General features: G+C 37.0%; 1 protein-coding gene across 2 annotated transcripts in view; it reads right to left on the bottom strand.

Annotated features, from left to right (window-relative positions):
• The window catches only part of ZFAND3 (zinc finger AN1-type containing 3), a 130,432-nt gene that overhangs the window by 80,253 nt on the left and 23,185 nt on the right, over positions 1-26,994 (bottom strand). For both annotated transcript variants that reach the window (XM_042829436.1, XM_042829521.1), the window contains exons 2-3: positions 16,637-16,677; positions 14,766-14,792 (exon numbers count right to left, since the gene is read on the bottom strand). In XM_042829436.1, the coding sequence (XP_042685370.1) occupies positions 14,766-14,792; positions 16,637-16,677 (68 nt within the window). The remainder of the gene's footprint in view (positions 1-14,765; positions 14,793-16,636; positions 16,678-26,994) is intronic.

Below are 26,994 nucleotides of genomic sequence, written 5' to 3'. Positions count from 1 at the left end.
GGGTTTGATTTCAGGAATGTAAAAAGGTTGCCCCAGAATACCTGCCTGGTAAAGAACGCTTACTGCTGATAAAACAAGACAGGCAACGAAGCACACCCTAGGGATTAGAGCTGCTTCTCAAAAAGCTGTAAAGAGATACAGACGCTTCCCTTTCACATCTTGTACTTTCTGTAAGGTACTGCAACACAGACAGATGCGTATCTATCACTCATCTTCTGAATCAATCTGAGGGTAGAGGGGGGAAAAAAGAGCAAAAAAGCCAGAGCACTCTCTACTAAGAGGAAGCCATTTCCAGCAAACACCCGTAGACTGAGCAAGTGGCAGCACAAATCACTGGCATCAGTGGAACGCAGCTATATCCAATGTGGTCCCTCATCAAACAGCAAAGCTCTTCTCAAACAAGCGCTGAGGCAAGGAAGAAGATTCTTACTAATTCTTACAATGCAGATACTCTTTATACTGAGTTTTGTAGTATGCTTTAGACCAAAGCCTAATTTTTATTCAGTTCCAGGAACTTCACTGCTAAATACAGTCCAAAGAAATAGTATAAAAAGTATACAACCCAATCTACAGATAAGGTATTTTTCTTCACAGCTGCTTAAAAAGCAAGAGCCATGACAATTTATAATCTGGTTTGACCTCAAATGAATTATAGAGATGTTACAGTATTATCAAAACCCCAAATGCCGAGTTCAAGTGGATCTAAATCATCCCAACAACTGTACCATGTCACATACTAAAGAAGATAGTGAACTATTATGACTAATTTCAAACAAAGGAAGCATGTAATTTCTATTCATGATAGATGGTAAAAAAAAAAAAGAAAAAGAAAAAAAAACATTCCCCCACATTCTGTGCATTTCTGTAGATCAAGTGTATCATCTGAATATTCACCAAAACTTTAAACAAAAACAGTAAAATAACATTAATAAATAATTCATTTTGAGTTGGCTCCAATCACAAGGACTGTCTGCGTAAGGCTTACAATGCGACGCTTACAATGCACTGTTAGAAATGCTAGGTTGGTCTGAGAGCACTGCCAGGGTACATGAAGAAATGCAGCTCGAAAGCGACGAACACCTATGAGATGCCCCATATCTGCTGGTGGCCAAACTACAGCTGAAAAAAAATCTCCTTTAGACTGGCTTCATTTTTGCACGAGATAAAATGAATGCTATTTGAAGACAATAACTTTATCCTAATAGGTTAAAAGTATGTCTTACATGGTTCTACTGCCAGCCTATATTAGAGCAGGTAGTAGAGAAGATACTAGAAAACAAATCAGGAAGAATACAACTATCTCCCTGAAAAACCCGAGCATGATTTTAGTTGTCACTTTACTGGCCATCCCCCCAGAAGAAAAATAAAATAATTAAAATAAATCATTACTGGCCTAATGAATGTAACAGGTTCTAAATTAGTAAGTCTAAGAAAGGTCTCTTAGAAAAATCTCTTAGAAAAATCAAAAGCTCTTTTGTCTAGATCTGCTAATTACTCAGTTATTTCACTTCCCCTCTCTCCCCCCCCCTCCCCAGTATGTGAAAGTGTTGAGTCATGCCTCTTGGCAGAAGTCTGTGCTCCACTTCTATCAAATACCAGGTTACCTACATTCATGCCTCAGCTTTATCTGAAGGATATAAGTCTCTAAGTAGGCTGCGGAAATTACTTTTAAAGCAAAACAAAGAATTTCCTTCCACATCTCCCTTGCCTCTTATTGGTTATGCTGACCACTCCATCTCAGTAGATCTACCTCTTTCCACATGTTAGAAGCAAATGTTTCCTCTGGAGTATTCTGAAACTTCTGATCAAATTATTAGATAGAAACTGAATTATAAAGCCAATTTGTCTTCCACAGGAAAAACAGTGATTCCTCATCAGAAATTTCTAGTAAAGGTTGAATCAACTTGAAACAGATTAAATAGCTGTAATGAAAGCACTTGAACAACATCAGTTACAAACCCGCATCCAATTTTGCAAAAAAGCTGCTTTTAAAGAATAAAAACAACTTGCAAACAGGGCTGGCATTTAATTTCCCATGGGAAGAGATGGGAAAAATCTTCCCATCTCTTAGTGTGCCACGTAAAATTCACACTAGCGAATGGAAAACACTCTCACAATGCAGTTTCTGAATTATAATGCTCATTAAAGGCAAAAGTCTCTGAAGGGTCATAAACTCTTCAATACCACCACAGATGGACATTCTTCTCTTCTGCAGTTTGCACTTTCTCATCATTTTTCTTATCTTTACCTCCCTCATTCTCCTGATGCCCTGACAGCACTTTTTCCATACATGAAAGCAAACAGAAAGCAGACTGATATTTACATTATCATCTTTCTAGGAGAACTCTACTTCAAGCAAGATACCGCTTATCAAACAATTTATTTTAATAAGCGGTAAGATTTTTTCCTTTATCTTCTAATCAGAAGACAAGAACAAACGTAGTAATAGAATGTCAATGCTAATTTAAGAGGAGATGAAAAATGAGTTTATAATAATGCAGCACAATCATGTTCTACAGTAGGTCACAGAGGCATAAAATTCTCAACAAATTCATTCTCATTTCACTGTGTTTTTTCTTGGTAACAGGGCAGGACAACTGAAGGTCTTAGCAGGTCTTGCTGTACAAACTCATATCAAGTTACAGAGATGCTGAAGTTGGCTTTTAGCATCCCAGTTTTTCTAATCAGTGGTTAAAAGGGGAGAAAAGGCAGCAAGTCTTCTATTTGCTTTGTTTTAAGCAAAAGGCAGAAACAGATTGTAAATTCATCTCTACATTAAAAAGCTATTTAATAAATGATACTAAACAGTACTATACAAGTACTACACAGAGGTTTTAGCAAATAAAACTGTAACTAGAAAAGCCAGAACAGCACAAAGCAAAAAAACCCAATAACAGTACATTGTTACTGGCTTCACTCAACCACCCAATAACTGGAAGCTGCTGCTCAGCCTGGCAACTTTCACTTTGTTAACACAGTTATGCACAGAGTTAGTATCCTAGAGGTGCCCATATCCTTACTAGGTTACAGCCCTTTGCACTACACAGTATAAAAGGGAAGAAGAGCTTTCTAATTCTGTGTAGTGGACCCAATAAATGTCATGTAACCTCTTCCCCTATCCAGACCTCACCATGTCTGAGAATAGGAAAGATGACAGAATGTGCCACAGACTGCCCAAAGCTACACGATCAAAGGATGTCATCCAAAGTTTAAAAGCCAAAAATCCTCAATGCCTTTCAGCTAAACAAGCAGGAAGATTGAGTAGAGAACACTGAAGCCCTCAACCCCTGAAGTTTGATGTTTACACAGATTGCACAGCCATTTGGCCTAAGACCGCAGAAAGCAGAGTGAACAAAACAAAGGATTGGTTCACCTGCTCAGTGCCACAACATCAAAATAGTTCATGCTTTTCTTCCATATTCTGGTCCTGAATTCCTTAACATTCCCCAGAAAAAGGAAAAATCTTAAAAAAAAAAAAAAAAAAAAAAAAAAAAAAAAAAAATCACTGCTAACCTGGCAGCTCCATGAAGGATTGTGAGATTTTAAATTTAGTAGATGTTATTCTAATCCTGTTTCACAAAAGACAGATTAAAACACTTCAAAATTGCAGGTCAGAGTTTAAAGGTTGATTTCTAGTCACTGTTTGCGTTTAAACACCTACTTGCAAGAAAAACTGGTTTTATATGAAGGTTAGTACTTCTTTCTATTAACCAAGAAACTAAAGGATATTTACATGCACTCAGAGTAATTCACCTTAGTATTTGTCCTGTTTTCTTGGACATTCCTTGTTTGCTAGGTTATTTGTCTAGCCACAGTTTAGGAATACATTTGAATGTAAACTGGAACTCAACAGAAAATTCAGAAAGAGGAAATTAAAATTGATTTCTTGATCCCTTCCTAAAACACCTACTCACAGGGAGCTATTTTTGTTTTCGGTTTTTTCTGTTTCAGAATTTCAAGTTTGCCACTAAAATAATGAAACAAACCAAAATTAATAAAACACTTTCTCCATACCTCTAGAAGAGGTTACTATGACAAGTAGTCATAGTGTTTAGTATTTCCACACAAGAGCTAAGCAGAGACTTCTACGTAAAGTGCCCTCACACCAGTAAGACCATTGGCTTAACTTTTTTAAATAGTCAGACTCTCTTTTAAATACCTCTGAAGCACAACACAGAAAAAGATGCCTTAAATTACATAAGACTTGAGGTTTTGTCTTTTTCTGAAGTTTTCAAGAAAAATGTACAGTTTCAAGTACCACTGATAACAACTTCAGAAGCCAAAGGGAGCTAGCCGCAAGTTTTCCCTCCCTGCAGGCTGAAGTATGATTCATTTCTCAGGCTCAAGTACGTGTGCAGTGGGAATCACAACTGACCGCTCATCTGCCCTTTATGGGGATCTGGTCATTGTAGCTGGCTTTTGGAAGAGAAAATGATTGCAAGTTAAAAACAAAACAGTTATTTCTGTTCCCCTGTAAATAGGCACACTGTACTTTGCTACGCTGCCTACAGAAAAGGCCCCAATAAATACATCAGAATCCCATTTTCTGGAGTATGGTCAGCATAACACAGAGCTGCTCACATCAGCCATTTATGCAGTACTAACTCACAGTAAATATCTTATAAATCACAAGCAAAACAGCTTTCCTTCAGTCAGAAAGAGCTCAAGAGAACAAATACATGAAATCTGACCTTTACATCAAAAAAGATCTTGGGTTACCATAAAAAAAAAAAAAAAAAAAAAAAAAAAAAAAAATAAGTTTATATAAAAAAAGATTAAAGAAAAAAAAAAAAAAAAAAAAAAAAAAAAAAAAAAAACAAAACCAGGTTCTGTTACAAAAGCTTCCAGGAACTCTACATTTCTAAAGCCATTTGATGAATATTCCTATGTATTTTTGCCTCATCTGAGACCCAATGAGAACTTTCTGAAGGGGAAAAAAAAAAAAAACAAAAAAACCATTGAAACACATCAGAGACCTACTGTTATCCATGGCTACCAGCTTTATTGATTTGGAAAATAGTGCTAGTCATCTTTGGTTTGGATTTAGAGATGACCTTTATTTTCAGTTACTCATGGATTCAAGAAACCAACTTAAAAAAAAAAAGTTACTAATCCTGCTAGCTATCCAGTCACCTATGATGAGCAATCATACAACTAGGCTCTGATTTTCTCACATGCTGATTATCAAAAAAGCTGCTATATCAACTGAAATATTTACAGTTAGAACAGTTCTGTTATTTTAAAATAGTAATTACAAATAATAACACTGAGCAACAATGCATGTTTGAGTATTTCTAAACACTATATTTGTCAACTGGATAGATGTAAACACCATTAAAGCCTTACACATTTCTGGGACTATTTATACATACCACAATTTCCTCTACGTACTAGTAAGTCCCATTAAAAAAAACAAACAGCAACAACAACAACAACAACAAAAACAACCCAGAGTTGTCATAATGTAGCTGTAAATTGCTGCTCAAAGCTTTTCAGTAGAAAGTTCCACCAAGGGCTTGAAGCAATGCACAGAATTTGCTGAGACATAGAAAATGTCATTGTGAAACAGTGCACCCACCTATACTGAGACCAACTTCCTATCTCCTCATATATCATAGGGCAGCACACATAAACAAAGGTGAACAATAGCTCATCTAATAAGGCCTATAAAACTACACTAAACATAGTGAAAACAAAATGGGAGACAACACCAGTATATTTCAATTTCAGCCTGTAAATGCACGAGACACCCACACTTACCTCCGAAGACACCTTCTGAAGGACTGGAGTTTGTTGAGGATTTCTCTAGCTTTGAGAGTTTCTTTGTTTTGTTTTTAATTTTATGGGAGTAAAAGAAGAGCAAAACAAACCCAGGCTTTGTTCACAAGAACAAAGCCAATAACGTACACAAGTACCAACAGAGAAGTACATCTTTTATTGCTGATTTAATTTACTGAAAATAACATTTACCTGAGATAAAGAGAATTCAACAAGAAGCAAGTGAACACCAATCTGAAGTACTTGAGACACACTCTGTTACAACAAGCTTACCTTTGGTCTTCTCTAATGCTTATACTTTCAGTCATCTATAAGGTTGCACATCAGGACAAACCTCTACAGAAAGGCTTGTTAAGCACTGGAATAGGCTCCCCAAGTGGTTGAGTCACCATCCCTGGATGTGTTTAAAAACCATTTGGATGCAGTGCTCAGGGACATGATTTAGCAGAGAGTTGTTAGAGTATGGTTAGGTTGCGGTTGGACTTGATGATCTCTAAGGCCTTTTCCAACCTGAGCAATTTTATGATTCTATGATCTACTGGCTGCTTGTAATTCGCTATGACTATCCCCCAGAGCTAAGCATAAATGCCTCAACCCCAAAAGGAAAATCTCATGCTATCTGGGAACTGAGATCAAGTGGCTTTGCTACTAACTTTGCTGAGCTGCTAACATATGTGAAATATGCATAAATAGGTAAAGTTTAAAAATCTCCAAGGTTTTCTCCTCTTACACTAAGTTCGAGAAACTTGTTAATTTCACTTGCTGGTTTATTCAAGTAAGCTAGAGCGGTGCTATGGTTAAAATTACACAAACCACTGCTTCCCTCATAAATTTGTCCCATGGAATTTTTAATGCAAGGAATAGAGAAAAGCTCTGTACTATGCACCGAAGAACATCATTTTCTTGCTGGACTCTGTAAACAAAGATGCCACTGGAGTGCTCACTCTGCACTTCAGCTGGTATTCTGACTTCTGCTTGTCACTACAGAGACAGCACACTTAGGTCAAAACTGTGACCTGGTGGCATCAGAGAAGAATCAACACTCTTGAGTCATGATTTTCGTGGTTCTGTACTTCATGTGATACATGAGTATTCCAGGGCCAGATTTCAGGCATTAACAATACTTATTTTTTTTTTTTTTTTTTTTTTTTTTTTTTTTTTGTCTTTGAGCCTGAATCAACGTAAGCATTAAGATGAAAATCAACCAACTCTAAGTGTCTTTCATACACAAATTTCTTAAGGGGTATCATTTAACCATGCACGTGGTTACAAATGTTTTCTTTTCCTGAAAATGAAAACAACACAATTTATACTGAGGCACTCTGAAATTTTTCGCATAGAATAAGCCTGCTTACAAATTACAACATGGCTGGACTTGATGATCTTCAGTGCCTTTTCTAACCCAAATAATTCCGTGATTATGCTTTCTACTTTACATATACTATTAAGTAGAAACTCATGCATAGACAATATTTATTCTTTTTAAAGCAAGGTTATTGCTATATTACATATGTATAACTTCATGAGCAGTTTCCCTCTGATGACTAGCTCTTTGGGAAAATATAAGATTTGTAATAGATATATGAAGACTGGCATGAATTAAGAATGAGCAGAATATTTAAAGCTCCAGATGAAACAGTTTTACAAGAGTTAAAAGAAAAGGTATGTATTAATTCTAACAGCGCTACATCATTTCACAAATAAAGAAGAGAAAAAATACCGAATAAAAAGCATCAAGAAAATGAAGATCAGAACTGCAACCACACTGTGTTCTCTAAAGGGAAGGAAAATAACAGAAGTTCCAGAATTTTCGCAGACTCACAGAATGACTTGAGTTGGTTGGAAGAGACCTTCAAGATCACTCACTTCCAACCTTGACACCGATGGCAGGGCTGCCACTCACTAGATCGGCTGTCTATCCCATCTGGCCTGGCCTGAATGATCTCCAGGGATGGGGCATCCAGGCAACTTGCCCCAGTGCCTCAACAGCCTTTTACAGGATAAGACAAAATAATGAAGCAAAAGGTCCCACACAGCATCCATTCCTTAAAGGTATTAAAGGAAAGTCAATCTGCCATCACAGTGAGGATTCAACAGCCATAATGCCTTGCTCACCATGTAGCGCTTATCTTTGCCAGACTACTTGGATACGAATCTTGGGGCCTGTATGTGGATGTGAAGGCATAAACAGACCAAATCAATCTAATTACAGATTTTGTGCAATCAAATTGCCTTTCTGTTCCATAACTTCTGACACAGAGTTCTGTTACACTAATCTCCTGCATTACGCTCAGAGTTAAGACGTAGAGTGGCAGAGCAGGAATGAAGGATCGAGCTTCTATTTCAATCTGAGCAATTTAATCAGTGTGAGAGGCCTGACCAACTTTGAAGACAGCCAATTTTCAGTTTAATATGTACTAATGGCATGCTTACTTCAAGCCAATTTGGAAGAGGAAAATAAAAATATTGTTCCTCAAAATGACTTGTTACTTCCCAAGATGAAGCTCTAGACAAACCTTAGATGAACGCTGCTACTGTACCAAACATTAGACTTTTTTTTTTTTTTTTTTAAACTTCACAACCATTTCAGTAAAGCAATGGAATATCACCATCCCTCAGTAACTAATGAGGAATAGAGTCACAGAAGTGGAAGGAAAAAAAAAAAAGGACTTGCCTACTACCACAAAGAAATGCTCATTGGCTGTGAAAAGGAAATCAGATCTCATGCTCTTGGCTAGCTGTCTCACTGCTGGATCACATTCCTTTCATACAAATTGGATAGACAATTTAGAAGTCATCAGTTACATATTGTTCTATTATCCAGATCACATTTGTCCTGTATGTCTGCTTACCTAACAGCTTAAATCACCTTTACAAGTAGCTGTACTTCCCCTTACATCTAGCTGCTGAGCCAGAAGGTTTTCACAAGGGAGGTTTTTCTTGGTCTTGCCTTGCTTGTCTATGCAATGTCTGCTGAAATGATGTCTGAGTCAACCACCATGACTGTTCACCTAAATTTTTTCTCAGCGTCCTTAGCTGAAGGTTGTTGCTGAAGAGCAGCTTCTTTCTTCCAAGGTGTACAAGCACAAAGGATGTGTCAGTTCAAGTGAAGAAAGAGCAATGAAAATATTGGAATGGAACGCATGAAAGAAGGGTATTTAAAAATAAAATGAACTTACACAATATTTGTTGCTTTTAGCTTGAACTCACCAAGTTTTGCATAAAGAACAATCGAATGCTGGATGATTTCTTCAAGTCACAAACGTTAATATCGATGGTCACAGTCGTACCCCTTCCCACAGTACCCTGGAATGGTAGAACACTGAACCCTCCTTTACGGTCACCTAACCTAGCACATAACCTTACTATGCATTTAGTAAATGCTACTTCTAGTCTCCTTCACTTGTATAAACCATTTTAAAACTAGCGCTTTTACCACCTGGCAGTTTTCCTGCAAAACCTCAGCCTGCTGAGTAGCAGTACAAGGGGAAATAAAAAGGTTAGCTGTGAGCATTGTATTATTTTCTTGCGGAATTAACGCTTACCCTCTTAGAAAACATGCAGTAAACTCAACAGCTGTCCTTGTGCATTTCTAAGTACTCTGCATGCAGTGCTGCAAAACACTGTCTCCAGTGACAAATTATATTTTATTTGAAAGACAAAGCATCAATCTGGATCATACTTCTCAGATGAACGAGTTGAACATTTCTAAAATGTGCTTACTGATACTGACCTTTCTTCTCAGAGAGAAAGAGTTAAACAACTTCCCTTATTCCCCAAAGACTGCTGGTCTCATACAGCAGTGCCATGTTTTATTTAAAACATGCACTCTCTCAGCAACCACTTGTTCTAATTGGCAAGGCAAGGCTGGGTCCCCAAAGCACACAGCTCGTTACATTCAGTTTGGATTACAAAAACACGATGAAACAAACTGCATCGAAATGTACAAATTAACAGCTCAAGAGTGCACGACACAGACATGGAATTAGATTGTAATATGGAACAAACTCCACAGGGAGGCTAAGGAACAAATCACTAGTGTCTCTATAAACTACAGAAGGCTTCCAAACGAGCAAATGAACAGAACAGCACACAGACTTTTCTATAACTCAAATAAATTGCTAAATGTGAAAAAAAAAAAAAAAAGGGAAAAAAAGAAAAACATTCTCCTATAAATGCATGCATAATATACAAGAAGGAATGGAATTACATAGGTTTAATAAATGAAACCTGTGGGTTTCACAGTCTGAATAGGCAACTCTGTTTTCATGCCGACAATGTGTGAACATCATGGCACTTAAGTCATACCTAATTTTTTTATTCTTTTATTTTTTTTATTAAATCACATATGGGGACTAGACATGGGACTAAACTGCAGCTGCTTTTTCAACAAGTCATTTAGAAAGGTTATGAGTTAGAAGATGAACAAGATATTAAAGAAGTGAAAAGAAACCAGCTTTACCATAAAGAGAAAAGAACACTAAACAGAAAACAGAACTACAAAGCAAACTAAAAATAACAGAAGTTCAAGAAAAATAATGGACAGAGCTCTTCTGTCTTCTTGTCAGTCTGTGCAATGGGCCTAGCAAGCTTTTGAGATAAGGAAAATATCAATGATATCTACTCAAATTTTAAAAAATTTTAATTGGATAAATTTGGCAGTCTTTTCAGGTAGCCAGCACTGAGATGTTGCATTTTTGAGTGTAATCCATATATTTTATTATTATTATTATTATTATTTTTAGAATAAATGAATCCCAGATTACCAGGCTATGAATTTAGCAAGACGCAATCCAATGGAACAGCCCCTAATCTCCTACAGGATTAATCTATTAACAGGATTCACTGTCTGTAAAACACTGAAATTCTCAATTAAAATGCATTCAATTTTCCTAGGCTACATGGTAAAAACACTTTCAAATGTCACTGGAAAAAGCCCTACTAACTTAACATTAGTAGCAGCCTGAAAGAAGAAAAAGCTGAACTACCTCGAGAAACAATTTGAGTATCAGATGCAAAAGAAATTCCCTTTCATCCACTAACCATTAACAGAAACACTTCACAGGTCTGTCCTCCATCTACTTTATATGGGGGAAGATGAAAGAGGAAGACCAAGGAAAAAATAATTGAGGAAACCAAACTAGCAGCTGAAGCACCGGCCGCCTACTGATAACCTATATTGCACACAACATCTTCACACAGACAAGTGCTGGGCACATGAGGCTGCATCTTCCACATGGCACCTTTAAGGTCCTTCCTTGGAATGCCTAGCAAAGTTGACAAAATATTGACACGAGACAACATAGAAGCCTTGCACTCTGATACTTCCATGCCATGTCGATACAGACAGAAATGAAATATGCCTCTCATTGGGCGAATCCCCCTAAGTCAGTATATTTATATGGCATATACACAGAAAATATACCGATTCCGTAACTCAAAATTTAATCTCTATTTACACTTAAAAGCACAGCAATTTTAGCTTCAGAAATTCATTTCTCCCACATTTCCAATTTATACATATTATTTACTAGAAGCATATAGCATAATCATGCTAGATGATTTGGTTGATGGGACCATATCTGACAAAACTAAAACAATTATTCCTAAGCCTAATACAACCATGCTTGAACAAACTCATTTTCCCCTATTAATTCATATTTATCACCAAAACTTCAAGACAGGTCCAGGGAAGAGGCAAAAAACAAAATCCTTTCCTATTCCTTGATGAAAATATTGCCCTATTCTAACAACCCAACCACAGCTATTACTCAGATCTTCACACTTTTTAAAACAGCAGAATAACGCAGTAGAAATAATCTTTGTGGTCAGCAGTGTAAATCAAGCTTATGAACATGTGAAGCCCAACTGTAGACTGAAGTCATTCATCCAATTGCTCACTTAATTCCACTTCATGATTGTTTTTTCTTTTTTCGAAAGTTCAAAAGCACACATCTGACTTTGTCAAGTTTACTAATTATGCTAAGACATCTTTTCCCCACCAGTCTTCCGCCTCTCAAGAATTCCTTGGGCACAGAGTAAGGGAAATTAAGTACATGCCAAACATCATCTATGTTTGTATCTGGAATGCTACAGTTCTCTACCAGCAGGTGCTCTAGAAATTAGCAGTGCCTTTATTGCCACTTCAAGCAGCAATACAATCTTCCAAAGAATTGTTCAGCTTCAAGTCTGAGCATACAATAAAATTCAGAGATGCATCTTTCCCCGTCTCAAGCGCCAGTCAGTGAGTGCCACTGTTTGTAATAAGCAGTCTCTGTACTTCAAAATACAAAGCCAGAAACGACTACAGCAAGAAATTCTAGCCTAATGAAGCGACAAATTGAGGCACCAGCTTCCACAAGGAACCAGCAAAGGTAAAAAACATTCTGCTGCCTTTCTGAAAAAGGATGCATTTTGTACGCAGGTAAAGAGAACTGTTTACACAGGTAAAGCAACTGTTTGGTGCTTTCTTGCTTGCTCTTTTTCCAACAATGAAGTACTACTTTATTAGTAGATAGCATAAGGATATGGAAAATGTAAGCAGGACAGATTAATTATTCATTTAGGAACAAAAAATTAACTAAGAAAAGGGCTGAATGAGTATAATTTATCAGGAGCAGGATGAACATGAACCAGCAACATACAATATGCAAGCTATGAAAAGGTTTTTAGTACCCTGAAAGCTTGACTAAAGGACAAGCTAGAAGTTCATTAAAAGTAAAAAGTACTTAGGCAGGAATGTTTATGACTTTTTTTTTTTTTTTTTTGCCAGACCATCCTTAGAGTAGGTGTTGTTACCATCACATAATACAGCATTCTAAATCATTCCCAGGATTTACAAAGACAGTGAAACGAGGAAACTCCATTATTCAAGTGACTCTGAGTCACAGAAAAGAAACCAGATTTTGTAAGCTCTGAAAATTCTGTACGACTTGAGTGTGACAAAATAAATAGCTGCTGAACAAAACAAAGGTTAAACAAAAACACACACTCTGAGCGAGCTCAGGATACAGAGAGATGAGCTACTTCCAGAATCAGGTGATACACAGGAGATATCAGTATCCACTTCTTATTCGTCCCATCAGATCTCCAAACACAAGAAAAAAATAAAATGTACCATTCAAGTTACAAAACTTGATAACCTGGCATGGAGACAAGCATATGGCTGATTACCAGCAATACCCATTCCTTCCTTGATGACGGAAGATTAAAATTTTTTGATCTTATTGACCAAGTCCTTCACAGAACATAAACAACTCACAGCTGGATTAAGACAGACCTGAACATACACTTCTGGAAAGTCTCAATCACATAAAAACAGAATTGCTTTGAAATTGATTCACAAATCCATGAATATCCTAATCACCATTTCATGATCTCTCAGTTTTACAAGCATGTCTCCCCATCAAGCCATCCAGTGCTGCACTTACCTTCAGCTTCACACACTACTGAACAACCCAAAACCCCATTCTTGCATTCCTCTGGACAACGCTGACTGCACCATCACAAAAGCTAAACTTTCCAGACTCCCAATAGATCAAATGGATTTAAATCAGAGCACAGGCTTGCTGTTTCTTTTCAAGCTACTGAAGTAGAAAGTCTAGTTTTATAGTTTTCTGTATTTAAATATTTATTCTTTCTCTGTAATAGTTTATGCTGTGACCGTTCCCACAGGCTCCAATTAAAACTGAGTTCTTGTAGCACCAGGTGTTGTTTTTGTGCATGTTTGTAGAATTCCTACCTGAAAGCAGGTAGGCTTCATAGAAGTGGCTTTTCACAAGCACTCTAAGTCCCTATCTGATGTTGATACTACAACTTCCCTAAGCATAACAGGGATAAAACTAGATTAATAAAGAATACTTCAAAAAAATTTCACTCTACATTTTAATTGTTCAAATTTAGCAGTCTGTATTGAAAATACAGAGGTAGCACTATTAGGCCAAAAACGTGTGTCACTAAAGCAGATGCTCTGGCTGTGATTTGCATTTTTTCCACTTATCAGCTTATACTCTGGTTAAATAAAACCTACACTTTACTGTGTTTGTACTTGGAACGTGCAAGAAGTCTGAGACAACTATGTCTCAACCATCTGAAGAGCAAATTTATTTGAAGCAATTTAGTATGCAAGATTACACTTGCACTGTACCTGGAGATTTTGAAACACTGATAGCGTGTGTTCAGCACAGAACTCGAGGCAGAATGTTGTATTTTGCAGAAACACAATTAACTTGAAATGACATAAGAAAAGCTCTCGAATGCTTCAGAGTCTGCTACTTCCACTGGGCTTAAACAAAACAAATCAGCTATTCCTTCTTGGAACAGACAAATGGACTGAAGGGAACAAAGAGAGTTGAAGAGGACAGTTATGCTCAAGCTCTTCTCCAATATTTAACTATCTTCATGCACCAGCCAATTTAGCATGAGGAACAGCACATTTGTCCTCGTACAAAAGAGCAAAATGCCCCTTTAAGATCTAAACCAATAAATTGGTGTATTCTGGACAAAGAGTCCTATGTATTTGAAATAACCAACTCACTCTTATCACTGAGAGTTTAGCAACTTCACCTCCATAATAACATCTTAAAAAGTACTCTCCTGTTTCATTTAAGATGTACAAATACTTGAAACAAAGAGTTTCAGTCCCTGTGCTACTTCTAGTGAATTCATCTTGATTAGAACGGAGACACTTGGTCAAACAAGAAGGTACACTGACAGCCCATGACTGCCCTTTGCTCTGCTTCAGAAGGTCTGACAAAAAAGACAGAAAGGTTCCATGTAATAACTGATATTGCAGTATAAACCCAGCAATGTTGTCATTCCATGCTGATCTGTTGACCTTTTCCCACAAGTCATGTAAGAACATAAAGCTTATGCAAATAGCTTTAGTGCTGCATATGTCCTAAATTAATTAAAACAAACCAACAAACTAGATTAGATCCCTACCCTGCAATAGGAAAGAAAAAGAGTCATTTTGTGAAACTACTGACCTTTTTCGTTGTGTGGATTTCTTTTTTCTAAAACAAAAGAGAAAAGAAACAACGGTCAGGAGAAGTAATAGTTCCCAATTTTATCCTGCACACAAATATACCACAATACATTTGAATGAATAAAATATCATATTAAAAGGAAAAAAAAAAAAAAAAAACAAAAAAAAAAAACAACCAGAATTTCTTCTCAACATCACATTTTTTGAGTGCCTGGAATGGTTCAAAACATATTTCAACAGCTTTCTTGCCTAAATTCTTGCTATCTGTGGTGGTTCAGTTTACACAAACAACAGTATGTGTCATTATTTCGATACCATGGCTGGAAACTCAGTAAAAATATGCTAAAAATATTTTCAGTATAAACAAGCTAAAATAAATGCAAATAAAATCTTGAAGAACTTAAGAATTTTTTTTCCTAAATCCCACATGTTTAGACATCACCTCATATTTTTACAGCAGAAAATGAATTTGATTAGAGGGAACAGCTTTTCAGGAGAATTACAGAATAGAAGCCAAAAAAGGGAACAAAAATTTATTCTCAAAAAACAAATAAAGAGCAATAAAACAAAGATCTTTTGTTTAATGAGTGGCCTAACGGTTCTGAAGTTCTGGGTACACTGATAAATCCAAAATATTAAGTATTGGCCATTCTGCTATCTCAGAATCAGTAAATCCACATATTTGTGTCATGTAAACAAGTCATTTTCCAGTGCTGGTAAGAACACAACGATACTGAGTCAAATTGAAGACCTAGTAGTTTATGTCTCTCCATGGTTTGTAGGGAAAGAGTATATGAAAAGTCTTGCACTTTTTTCACAGTTTCCTTCCAGTGATCCATGGCCTTGGAAACAGCCAGAGAAATTTACACCAGATTTTTCTGAACAATCTTTGACAATCTTCATAATTCCATGTTTTTGTCTGAGGAAGTGATGTTGAATCCAAGATTTGAAATCCACCAGTCAAGGTGCACTTCTGTACAAACTTCTGTAAAAGCAGTTTTTATTTTGGCAGAGGGATGGAGTAGGAAGAAGGAGGGCATGGGCAGTGCTCCTTAAATTTCAAAGATTCCATCACTTTTGCATTGGAGCCAATGACTTTTAAAAAATAAACTCAAAAAATGTGTAAGCTCAATACGAAGACCAACTTAAGTTCTAAAAGCAAATACTCCATAGACAAGTCAATGGCAGTTTCAAAACTTTTTTTCATCTTTTTAATACTGTGTCTGTTTCCCCAAGAGAAATTAAAATCATGAACAATGATACCACTTTAATTACAATTTAAAGCAAGCTTGTAATACTAAACAACAGCACAAAAAAATTCAGGAAGACAAAGCCAGCAGATGCTAACAGAAAAAGGTCAATAGCAATTCCTAACACTTTAGCTGGTAGCAATAAAAGAAAATGATATGTAGCAATGGTAAGCAGCCTACTAAAGAGCTATGGATGATTTAACTTTCAAAGGCTACAAATTAAAAAAAAAAAAAAAAAAAGTGAAATGAGTTTTTCTATAGCAACTTTTTGCTTTTCATCCACATCACATTCCAGAGGATATTACAAAATAAGTTCTACAAAATTCTGAATTGCAGTTTAGATATGCATTTTTGAGAGCAGCATTATACATATAAGTGCTGTGCTAACAGCAGAACTGTAGTTCAAGGCTATTCCTGACTCCCATAACCTTCAACAGCAAGTTGCATCTACACAAGAGGCTCTTGACTGGCAAATAAATGAAGAACCAAAGTGAGGAAAATCCGATTATGCATACACAGCTACAGCAGAGGAAGAAAAACTCATGCAAAGACCCTGCAGGAGATGCCAATAATGTGGTTTCAATAACCCAACAAAAAACATAAAGCCTTTTATTGCACTTACCAGCAAAGCATTTGGAACAGAGATTCATAGTCTTGCTGGACCTGGGGAAAAAATAAAATAAAATAAAAAATTGAGCTAAAATATTCATTATCATTTGAATCAATACAGAGAATTTCAGACAGGGTAAGAACTTACACAGCTAGGAATCAAAGATAACAATAGGCTAGAAGTAGCCAAACTAGGAACAGGGATGAGGAGGAGATTACATCTGACAACCTCTTTCCAATTTATAGAGCTTTAAAAACACAATTTTCACATTTATTTACCTCATATTTAAGAATAAGTTTACCTTTTAAGGTAGACACTGCACACTTACCAGACCTATCTATTGCTATATGACAATAATGACAGACAGGAAGAGCAGATACATTCCGCTTTAATATTAAAGCTCTCCTTGGCAATAGCTTTGCAGTCCTGACAAATCTTGGATACAGTATTGCAGCAGAGAGATTAAAATACTGCACTTATAAGGACATAGACAGATGTGCTCTTGGAATGCTAGCTGGAATGGTTTAAGGAATTATTACCTCAAGCTGTTCATTACTCCCCTCAGCCGCATCCAGCAGTAATTTAAAATAACCAGGCTAACTTTGCACTGACATGGACTAGGATAGTTCATATGATCTGTTAGCGTGGCTCAGCTTTCAGGGCAGTAACCTTCAGCTGAGAGAAAAACAGCAACATCTTAAGTCTCCCAGATATCTCCAAAGCATTCACACAACTATGCCACAAGCGTTCAACCTCCGAGAAAGTCAGCAGGCTCACAAACAAATAAAGTTAAGGCTACAGCCCCCTCCAGGACTACAGCGAAATCACACAAAGCTTCCCGCAGCTTACAAAATATCCTAATATCACATCTCCCTTACAAAGTGACCTGGAGAATACACTCACAGTCTCTAAGCACTGAAACATCTTCAGGTAAGTACAACCCATTTTCTGTGCACACTGCCCAACATCTGATTCATTCAACATTCCCTGAACGCCACTGTAAGCATTAGCATCATGCTGAACAGGCCTGAAAGTACATATTGGCAGGTAAGGTTCTACCAAAGCCATCCATGCTCAGAAGGCTTTTTTACCCTCCTCAGGGCAGCCTCTTACCAGGAAGATCTCATTTAGGCAAATTAACTGCATATTTATCTATAGAAATATGTATATTTAGAAACAACTGAGGCTACCTAAACAGTTTTCTAATTCCAACCAAACATGGACAGAATTTTGAGATGAGATCTGCACTGAACAATATAAAACTTAAGAACCAAGACTCAAACCAAAAATCTTGATTTTTTTTTTCTCCAAAGCAAATAAATCACAAAAGATTATACCTATTACAATTATGTACTTTTTCCTCCAGAGCTTGCAAATGAATATTTTGAATGACTTCTCAGTTCAAAAGTAAATCCAGTCTTAATCAACCAGATCTTAGCATTAGTCACATGAAAACACTACAGATGCTCTTCAATTCATGCAGATTTTAAAGCTGGTTTCTATCAGGCTCAAGAGTTCTAGGAGAACACAGTTCACTGCAGATATGAGACATAAGCATTTGCCAGCTATAGCAAGAGCCACAGACACATGAAAGCTGGTTTTAAACACATGAAAGCTAGTATGTGCACAGGAGAAAAGTTAATTCCCAGGAAAATCAGAACAGCATTTGTAGCCATACAAAAACGTATCATACTGGTATATACCCAAAGATTCAATATCTATGTTAACAGCCTGCACATATTTTCTACCTTCAAAAGAACTGCAATTAAGAACAGCACGGTGAGTCAACACCTACAGCATTAGTGTGCTGCAGTTCAGTACTCACTGCTTATGGATTAGACCTTCTGGAGCAGCTCAATATGCCAGGCAGGAGCTTCTCTGCAAAGCCATTAAACCCCAGGGGCAGCAAAGAAAAAGAAAGGTAGAGTTCAGATGGTTCATACTGATGACATCGGAATGGGCAATGACATAAGTTTCCATCAACCATCTCAGCTGTTAAATATCAATCCAAATCCTCATATAATATTTACTTAACAACACACCAACAATGAAAAGCACACACAAATGCACAAATATAACATACAGCCATGTGTAAAAAACAAAAAGGGCTGCCATTTACACTTAACAAAAAAATTGGATAAGCAACCAAACAACTTCAGCTCACTGCTACTCTTTCAAGGTTCACTTTCAGATGCTTTTATAAGCTTTTTTAAGGCACACAAGTTAGCCAGAGGCTGCAACATTGGATGAGAACCTCGACTGCTTTTCTTGTTCCTCATCCCTCTCACTAGCCCCTTAAAACTGAGCAAACCCACATGTGCCATTTCTCCTCATGTAAAGCTTCCTATCCACATTGTTGATTGATATTAATCGTATTCGATTTCTTTATTTCTATGTTCCTGACAGTCTTTTCAAATATACACCTGGAATACAGGTTATTTTAAGGCAATCTCATTTGAAATGCTCCTATCAGAAAAGGGTCATGACATAAGGTGGTCATGGTACAGCCCTCTTTGTTTCCACTTCACAGTCACAGAGGGCAACTCAGAAGCAGATGATTTCTAGGAAATGCAGTACATATTGGATTTCTAGGAAAATTCATTAGAACGATGAGAGTAAAGGTAAATAAGGCATAGAGAGCTGAAAGCCTAAGTTAACCCTGGCAAGGAGAACAGACTGCAAGCCCTCAGGCTGATAGCCAACACTTTCACACCCTTCTCTTACAGTTAGGTTGGGGATATTCAACATGCTTATGAATTAGTCATCAAATGACTGGTTTTAATGGGAGATATTAAGGTAATTCCCAGATTTCCCTCATAAAAGTCAGCTTCGTGCTTAACAGCATGTAGTTCAGAGCTACTGCAGTATATATTTTAGATCTAGTGTCCTCACAAAGTCAGTTTTGTATTAGTAATCTACCACCTCCACCTGCACGTAATTTAAGCTGGTATGCAGACAGATATTCATATTTATGGATAAATCAAGTCAAATAGAATTGCATTATCTTAGAGGCACAATATAAACTTAAACCTTACTTGAAGGTACTTTCATCTGCCAAAAGAAACCATTTAACTAAAGCGTGATAAAAATTATGTAGATTTGGAAACCACCAGGTGAAGCAATGCTTGGAAGGTCAAGTGGCAGAGCAAATTAGAGGCAGGGGAATTTCAAACCAGCTGGAAAATCCCAGAGGCTTCAGAAGTATTGCATGCAACTATTTGATAAAACTTGGTCCGAAAAAATCTCAGCTATTTAAAAGGTTTCCACTTCCAAGAAGCAAAACAACAACAGAAAAATCTCCCTTAAAAATACAGCCTTGAAAGCAGTAACAATGAATGACAGGGGCTTCGAAAAAGAAAAAATCACAGAAATAGGTCATCCCAGAATTCACATTTATAATTCAAGTGAAAAATCATACGTAAAGGTAAAAATACCAAACCTCAATTTGGGATATTCATATCACCTCTCACTTGGATTATGGTACATACAAATTTTCTAAGCAAATGAAACTCTTTGAACCAATAGATGCACACAGAGACCATCGCTAGGGCTTCACTTCAGCGACATCAACTGCACCTCAGATTCAATGCACACAACGGAAAGAGGGAGGAACTGACTACCAAAACTAACATTCGTCCACTCCTGTAGACTGATATACTGTAACTAATGGGCAAAATCAAAAGAACTGACATTCTTATTCAGCCACTCTGCTTCTCTTTTCATATATCACTTTCATTACATTCTCACAAAGGCAGGGCCTCACCTATTCCATTAAAAGCTCTGAAAACTATTTACTTGAATTATATACCCTACTCTACTCATTATTCCTTTTAATTTTTGCCCTCTCTCAAAATACAGACGGGAGGTACTGTCCAAAACAGTGTGCATTCTACTCTTCTGTCTCCACTGAAGCCCTTTCTCTTCCCCCAGTAAATAACTTTATCAAAATAAAGCCACAGCTAGAGAATGAAGATAGTTTCACCTCAAAATCTCCAAGACTGATAGGTGTATCATACTTGATTCTAATAGGCAGAATGTAAAAGAGAATCTCAGTCTGAAGATTCTAGAATAAAATACATGCTGAAACTCACAGCACCAGATGAGAGTTTAAAAGCATTATACAAAAATCCACTTCTTCTCAGCACCCTCAGACTTCCTAATGAAAGCAATTTTCTGCCAAGAAACTTGGATAGGCTTACCTAATAAATACCAAAGGTTTTGTAACAAAACCTTACATTTTCCAGCAGTCAGGCACTTCCCAGCTTCCCCATTCACATTTTAAAGAAGAAAGATGAAAAAGCAAACCAGAAATGCTAAAAACCAATACTTCACACAAGTGCTAAGAGGCAACACAAACACAAACTGGTATTCCTAATGCTAACGTCCACCAGTGGGCAGATTCATACAGCTGCACTACAGTAAAAATGAAGTAATAATTCTGGCACGGGTGTATATTCTTAATACCTATAAAAGAGAAGAAAAAAAAAACAGAACAGTAATTTCTGGGAGTAATTTCTCTTTGGTTGTGTTTTAGGACAGGAACAATAAGAAATTTGGAGAAAAGGCTTTTATATAAGACACGTACTAGACATTTCATTTTAAATGTAGCTTGCAATTGTTACTTAAGTAACTATGATCTTGCATTTTTTTTTTTTGGTAACAGGACTTTCCAGCATACCTAGCATATCTTTCTGATTTGGAAGTTCTTATGATTTGGCAGCAGGAAAACGTATCTGCTTCAGTAGCTCTATAACTGCATTGGTGATTAAACACATCATGTCCTTCTTGGTCCTCTTCCAGTACAGCACTCAGAGCGGGATGTCAGCATTCCCACAGTCAAATCTTACTCAGTCCGTGAATGATACCTGCCTGGCACCTTGAGGGCCGTGTGCCTGACAAGCATTAACGTGCACTGAGTCATGTCATTAATTAGTTAAAGCTACACAGAAGCCTCCTCCCTGAACTTCCTGCACATGCTGTTTTTTCATGTGTTCAACAACTTAGGACAACTGTAACATATGTTAAAGTAATGCATTTATACTGCCGTAGTTAATGGTCTGTCACCATTTCCATTATAAAGCAATTTTCAAAGGTTTATAACTCTGCTGAAGAATTCACTCTGAGCTGAATCCTGGCACATACTATAAGCAGAACCACAGTCCACATGTGTTTACTTTTGCCTAACCAGACCAGAAGGGTTATTTATCATTAAAAGAAAATTGATTCAATTTGGTACTTCCCTTACACTTTTCATCATTTCTCAGAGCACACAACACCTCACCTTGTACAGAAAGGAGGTTAATTAGACTGAGTTAATAAGACCTTCAATCATCCTCTTGAAATTTCTGTATATCCTCCAGCTTCTGTAGAAAGCCATTTCATTGTTCTAAATCTGATGCCAACTCACAGATTAAATATATGCTGTATATTTGATATTTTGGTTCCTCCTTAGTTTATAATCTCGCTAATAGGATACAGAAAAGATTTTTTTGGACAGTTTAAACAACTATTCATGTTTTTAGACTGAGGCAGCTCAGTAATTCTTCAAGAATTATGTATGCCAAATTCTTTTCACACAAAGGAGCAGAAGTGAAGCATGTCAAATGCAGATGAACTTGCAGCGAACCTGGCAAACAAATGCCCACATAGACTCAAACTGGTTTTTTACTCATCTAAAATCTGAAGTCAAACGTCTCACAAAGGCAGCCAATGTCTCTTCTTCCTGAGCTGTTCTACACCCTTACGCCTGGGGTATTTATTTGTAAGAATTCCACCTCAGTTAGGAAGCATTATTAGTAAGATTTTGTTGTTATTACTATTATCGTAACAGTTTTACTAGCTCGGAAAAGACATTCATATTCTGCTTTTGATTCCTGGATTCCTCATTTTCACCATAAACAACACAGCGTTCCTTACCATTATTTTTGGTAAGCAGCAGAAAGTCGAGTCACATGCCAGCACAGACCTCATCATCCTGCTTCAATTTGAAATGAAACGGAGAAGAAACTTTATGCACAGCACAGAATATTAGAGTTGCCCTTTTGGCAACTTTCCACAGTCAAAAGATACGCCAGTGCATCCCAATGAAGTAGCTGAACTCTGATTTATTATTTTTCCAATGGCTAAGCTCAAGTATTCTTCTAAAACTCTATGGCTGAAGCACTTTTTATATGTTAAATATAAAGGGACGCTGAAATGCTTTGTTTACAATAATGCCAGAGCACAGCACAGACCCACAAGAGGGAAAACGGGGAAAACACCGCAACAAAGCAGCTCCTTATTCTTACAAAATGTATCTTGGGCTCTGACAAAAGCACTGATGGAGTTTCAATTTACAGCCTTATCCAAACAATTCATACCAGAAACTGCAAAGAATCTAATGCATTTAAACTAGGTAAGAAGGGTTGGAACAACTCAGAACAGATTCATTTCAGTTTCTAGCTCAGTGTACACAGTTGTTGCTCTCCAGTCAAAGATAAATGCACCATAAATACAAGTCTCTACACTCGCTTAAACAATAAAGAAAAAAAAAACTCAGCAGCAAAACCCTATTCCAAACATTCCCCCAGAAATTCTCTGAACCTTTTTCACAAAGATGCACAATCTACTGTAAAGGACAGTATAAAGGTTGAAAAATTAAGTGGTGCTCAGCAACAGGACAAAGGCCAATGGTACAAACCGGAGCACAGCAAGTTCCATATGAACCTGAGGAACTATTTCTTTGCTTCAGCAGTGACAGAGCACTGGAACAGGTTGTCCAGAGAGGTGGTAGAGTCTCCTTCTCTGGAGATATTCAAAATCTGCCTGGAAAACCACCTGTGAGACCTGCTGTAGGGAACTGCTTTAGCAGGAGGCTGGACTAAATCATCTCTAGAGGTCCCTTCCAGCCCCTACCATTCTGTGACCCTGCATTAGTCAACTCTAAGAGGCCTGTAATAGAAAACTAGGAACAAAATCAGAATGTTCTGATCCACCTACTTTCCACCAATTCCTAAATAACATCACTATTTATATGCATTGCAGGTAATAAATAATTTGCCTTATGACAACACAAGCACCTTCCTCAGATTTTACAATATTAAGTTGTATTAAGTATGTCTTTTTCTTCACATCAGACATTCCAATGCTCTACTGATTAGCAGAACTCAAAAACCTAAATCACAGGATCAGTAATAAATATCAGAACTTTCTTAGAAAAAAAAAAAAATCAGTTGGAAAAGACATCAAGAAAGCATCTATTTCATCCCCTGACTTAAAGGCATGACACCAATACATCAAACGTTCCCAAGACACTTATTTCAACACTCTGCAACTCCAACAACTCTATTTAGATTAAGAAAAATCTAAAAACTTCCCTTTCTTGTTCAGTTTAAGGATACAATGTCTTTTCAGCATGCAAAGCTGTTAAACAGACTGACTCAGATCATCCACATGTAAGGCCAAAACGACGACAGTTATACCAGTCATCCTTAAAAGATCACATTTTTTAGCACCCTGACTTTTCTACATTTCTCCCCATTCACATCCATTCCTTGCCCAACTACAACAGTCATACTGAATCAGAACCCATAATAGCAGCTTTAACGAAGCTGAGAATAACTGAAACCTTAACAGAAGAGTGCCTAGCACTATTCTTAGCTATAACAAAAATTATGCCTCTTTAATCAAGGTTTTATCTATTGTTGATACCGGCTTTTGGAGATGGAAGACAACTACAAAGCAGAAAGCAAAGAAAGAATCATTACTTAGTTCTGTTTTGCAGTTTTCATTTTGGGTTTCTCATTTTTTTTTTATTTTTTTTTTAAGTTAAGCTGATATAATGGTTTATATTCATCTCTCTATTTTAACTTCCATATCTGTTTCTAGAGAGCTGCTATCCAGTCAGCTCTTTTCCAGAATTTATGTAGTTGAATAGTCCGTGGAAATTACAGTACCTTAACAAGGCCTTGCTTTTAAACCATCTCCTTCACCTTAGCTATGATATATAAGCTTGAGATTAATCACATTAAGCAAAAAGTATGATGCTAGCTACATTTTCAAAACAGTGAAGAAAGTTACTTACCAAGTCAAAGTTAAGCATGGAATATAAGACCAAACAAACCAAAAACCTTAAGCAACAAAAGGCAGCCCATCCTCCCCAAAAAAACAACCCAACATAGAAAACTAGTTCAGGTTCAACCCTTCATTTGTTATTAGGCTGCACTACTACTACAGCAGCATAACACAGGGGATGTGGAGCCTCTACAAGCAAAGATAGAAGATGAAACCAAGAGCACAGAAGAAAGGAATCTTCACATGTAAGAGGTTTTTTTGTTACCACATGTTTACACCAAAATTATTTTTCTGACTAAAGACAACTGAAAATGCTTATTAATATTATCATGTCCTAGAATTAGTAGAACTTTTAGATAACAAAAAAATGCCTTGCAAAGTATTTCAAAACCTTCGATTGTACGTATGTCAAATAACATTTACAAAGACAACTTACTTAAACTAGTTAAAATGCTGTTGCACAGTAGTAGGCCAGAATTCATAAACACATTTTGTTAAGTACATTAGCACCACTGTTGCACTGATACTTTTAATGTTCAATATTATACAGGCAAAAAAACCATTTGAAATGCTGATCATCCCAAGTACAGAGAGAGAAAACAAAGGTTCGCTGTACATAAAAGACGTGACAAGAAGAGTCAGAACTGTAAGAATTATTTTGGTGATTTATTTCTACAAGTTAAAAGGAAAAAGCACAGAAAGCAAGGGATCCTGTTCAATGATAAACGCAATGTAGCTCCTACCAGTCCTGGAAAAGGAATGCTTTCTTGCTTTGTTCAAGAAATACTCTTCCCTTGTTTGTTCCCCTATTATGTTTCTAAATCTGTATTTACGCATTATGGCAGAACTGAAGCACTTCTTGAAAAGCACATTAATGATTTTGATGAGGTTCCTGAAATCCTATCTTATTACTGCTCATAAACCATCTAAAAGAAGTCTCAAGTACGCAAGCTCGCAGGCACGTTTCCTCCTCCCCTTTTAAATTAGGTTTTAGTGAAATCTTCGAAAGGTTAGCTGAGACAGATTCACATTCCTCCATCCCAGCAAGCCTTGTTTCCAATCATCAGCCAGGAAGCAACACAGCTCTTATTTAGATCAGTGCTCCCTCTGCACCTGAATAGAGGCAGTCGTTTTTGGTTCTCACCTGGGAAAATGTAGCTGTCGTGACGCTGCCCTACAGAACAAGCGTTTTTCTTTCCATAGAAATTCAAAATTAATTGCATCAATGTCTGCACTAGGAGTGATCTTCCAGTTAACTGTTTAAACAAAACTTTCAGAAATGAAACAAACCACTGGTGAGTCATGATAACCAATGCTAAACAACAAAAAAAAAACCAAGGTCCTTTTGTTGCTGGTAGCAGATACACGCCTGTAAACTCATTCTAATCCCCCAAAAGTTTTGATTAACTTTCTAATAGCTTGCAGGTAAGTTTTGTGTCAGATTTTTCATGTCTCAGAATGCGAACAGAGATTTCCAGGCTCAAAAAAACATCCTGGAGTAAAGAAACAGAGTTCCACTTGCTAGCTATACTGCAGCAATAGGATAACATAATACCCATGCTGAACACCTTCTGCAAAGTCTTAGTCCAGGTGAACATTCTGGATATTTTAACTTGAGGAGAGGTCAAACCTCATTTGTTGGGTTTTTTTTCTTTTAAAACAACAAAGCCAGAGTTTAGTGTAATTCAAAGGAACACAGCATTTCTAACCAGAAAAAAACTGCGTATAAACATAGCCCTTAAGATGTTTGTGCTAAATGTTCAACTTCTAACATTTCCGAAAAACCAAATCAATCAGGTAAAACTCATAACAACAGAGTTCAAGGAACAAACCAACATAAACATAAATCTTTGGCAACACCACTTAAAAAAGCAAACAAGCCCTCAAGAAAATAAAAGAAACACTATGAGCAAGAGTTAGGCTGACAGTGATAAACAGAAAGCCTTATGCAAAGCAAGATACTGAACTACTCATAGAAGTTGAGATTTTTTTCTTAAATGTGCAGCCAGGCATAATCACAAGTTGTCCAATACAGATCAACTGACAGCACAGAAAGAAGCAGCACCTTCTTTTAAGAGAAACACTATTTAATGTTCCCTTCCCTGGTGTTTCTTTGACAGTGGATGATGGTCACGGCTACTGCCACCCCTCAAACCCTTCACTTGCATGAGATGCACGGCTCTATAAACCTTCCCAAACCATCTCGTTGGAGACAAATGCCAAAGTGAAAAATAAAAATATAAGTCTGCACAGTTAAGAAATACTAAATGTTCTTTCAAGCACTTCCATTTCAAGCAACGAAGGGAACATTGCAACCA

This window comes from Centrocercus urophasianus, unplaced genomic scaffold (genome assembly GCF_019232065.1).
Source record: "Centrocercus urophasianus isolate 14NV4802_14NV808 unplaced genomic scaffold, USGS_Curo_1.0 seq_10, whole genome shotgun sequence".
In the NCBI taxonomy this organism is placed as follows: Eukaryota; Metazoa; Chordata; class Aves; order Galliformes; family Phasianidae; genus Centrocercus; species Centrocercus urophasianus.
Note: the sequence above shows the minus strand (reverse complement) of the source record. Positions and strands in the feature narration are given on the sequence as shown.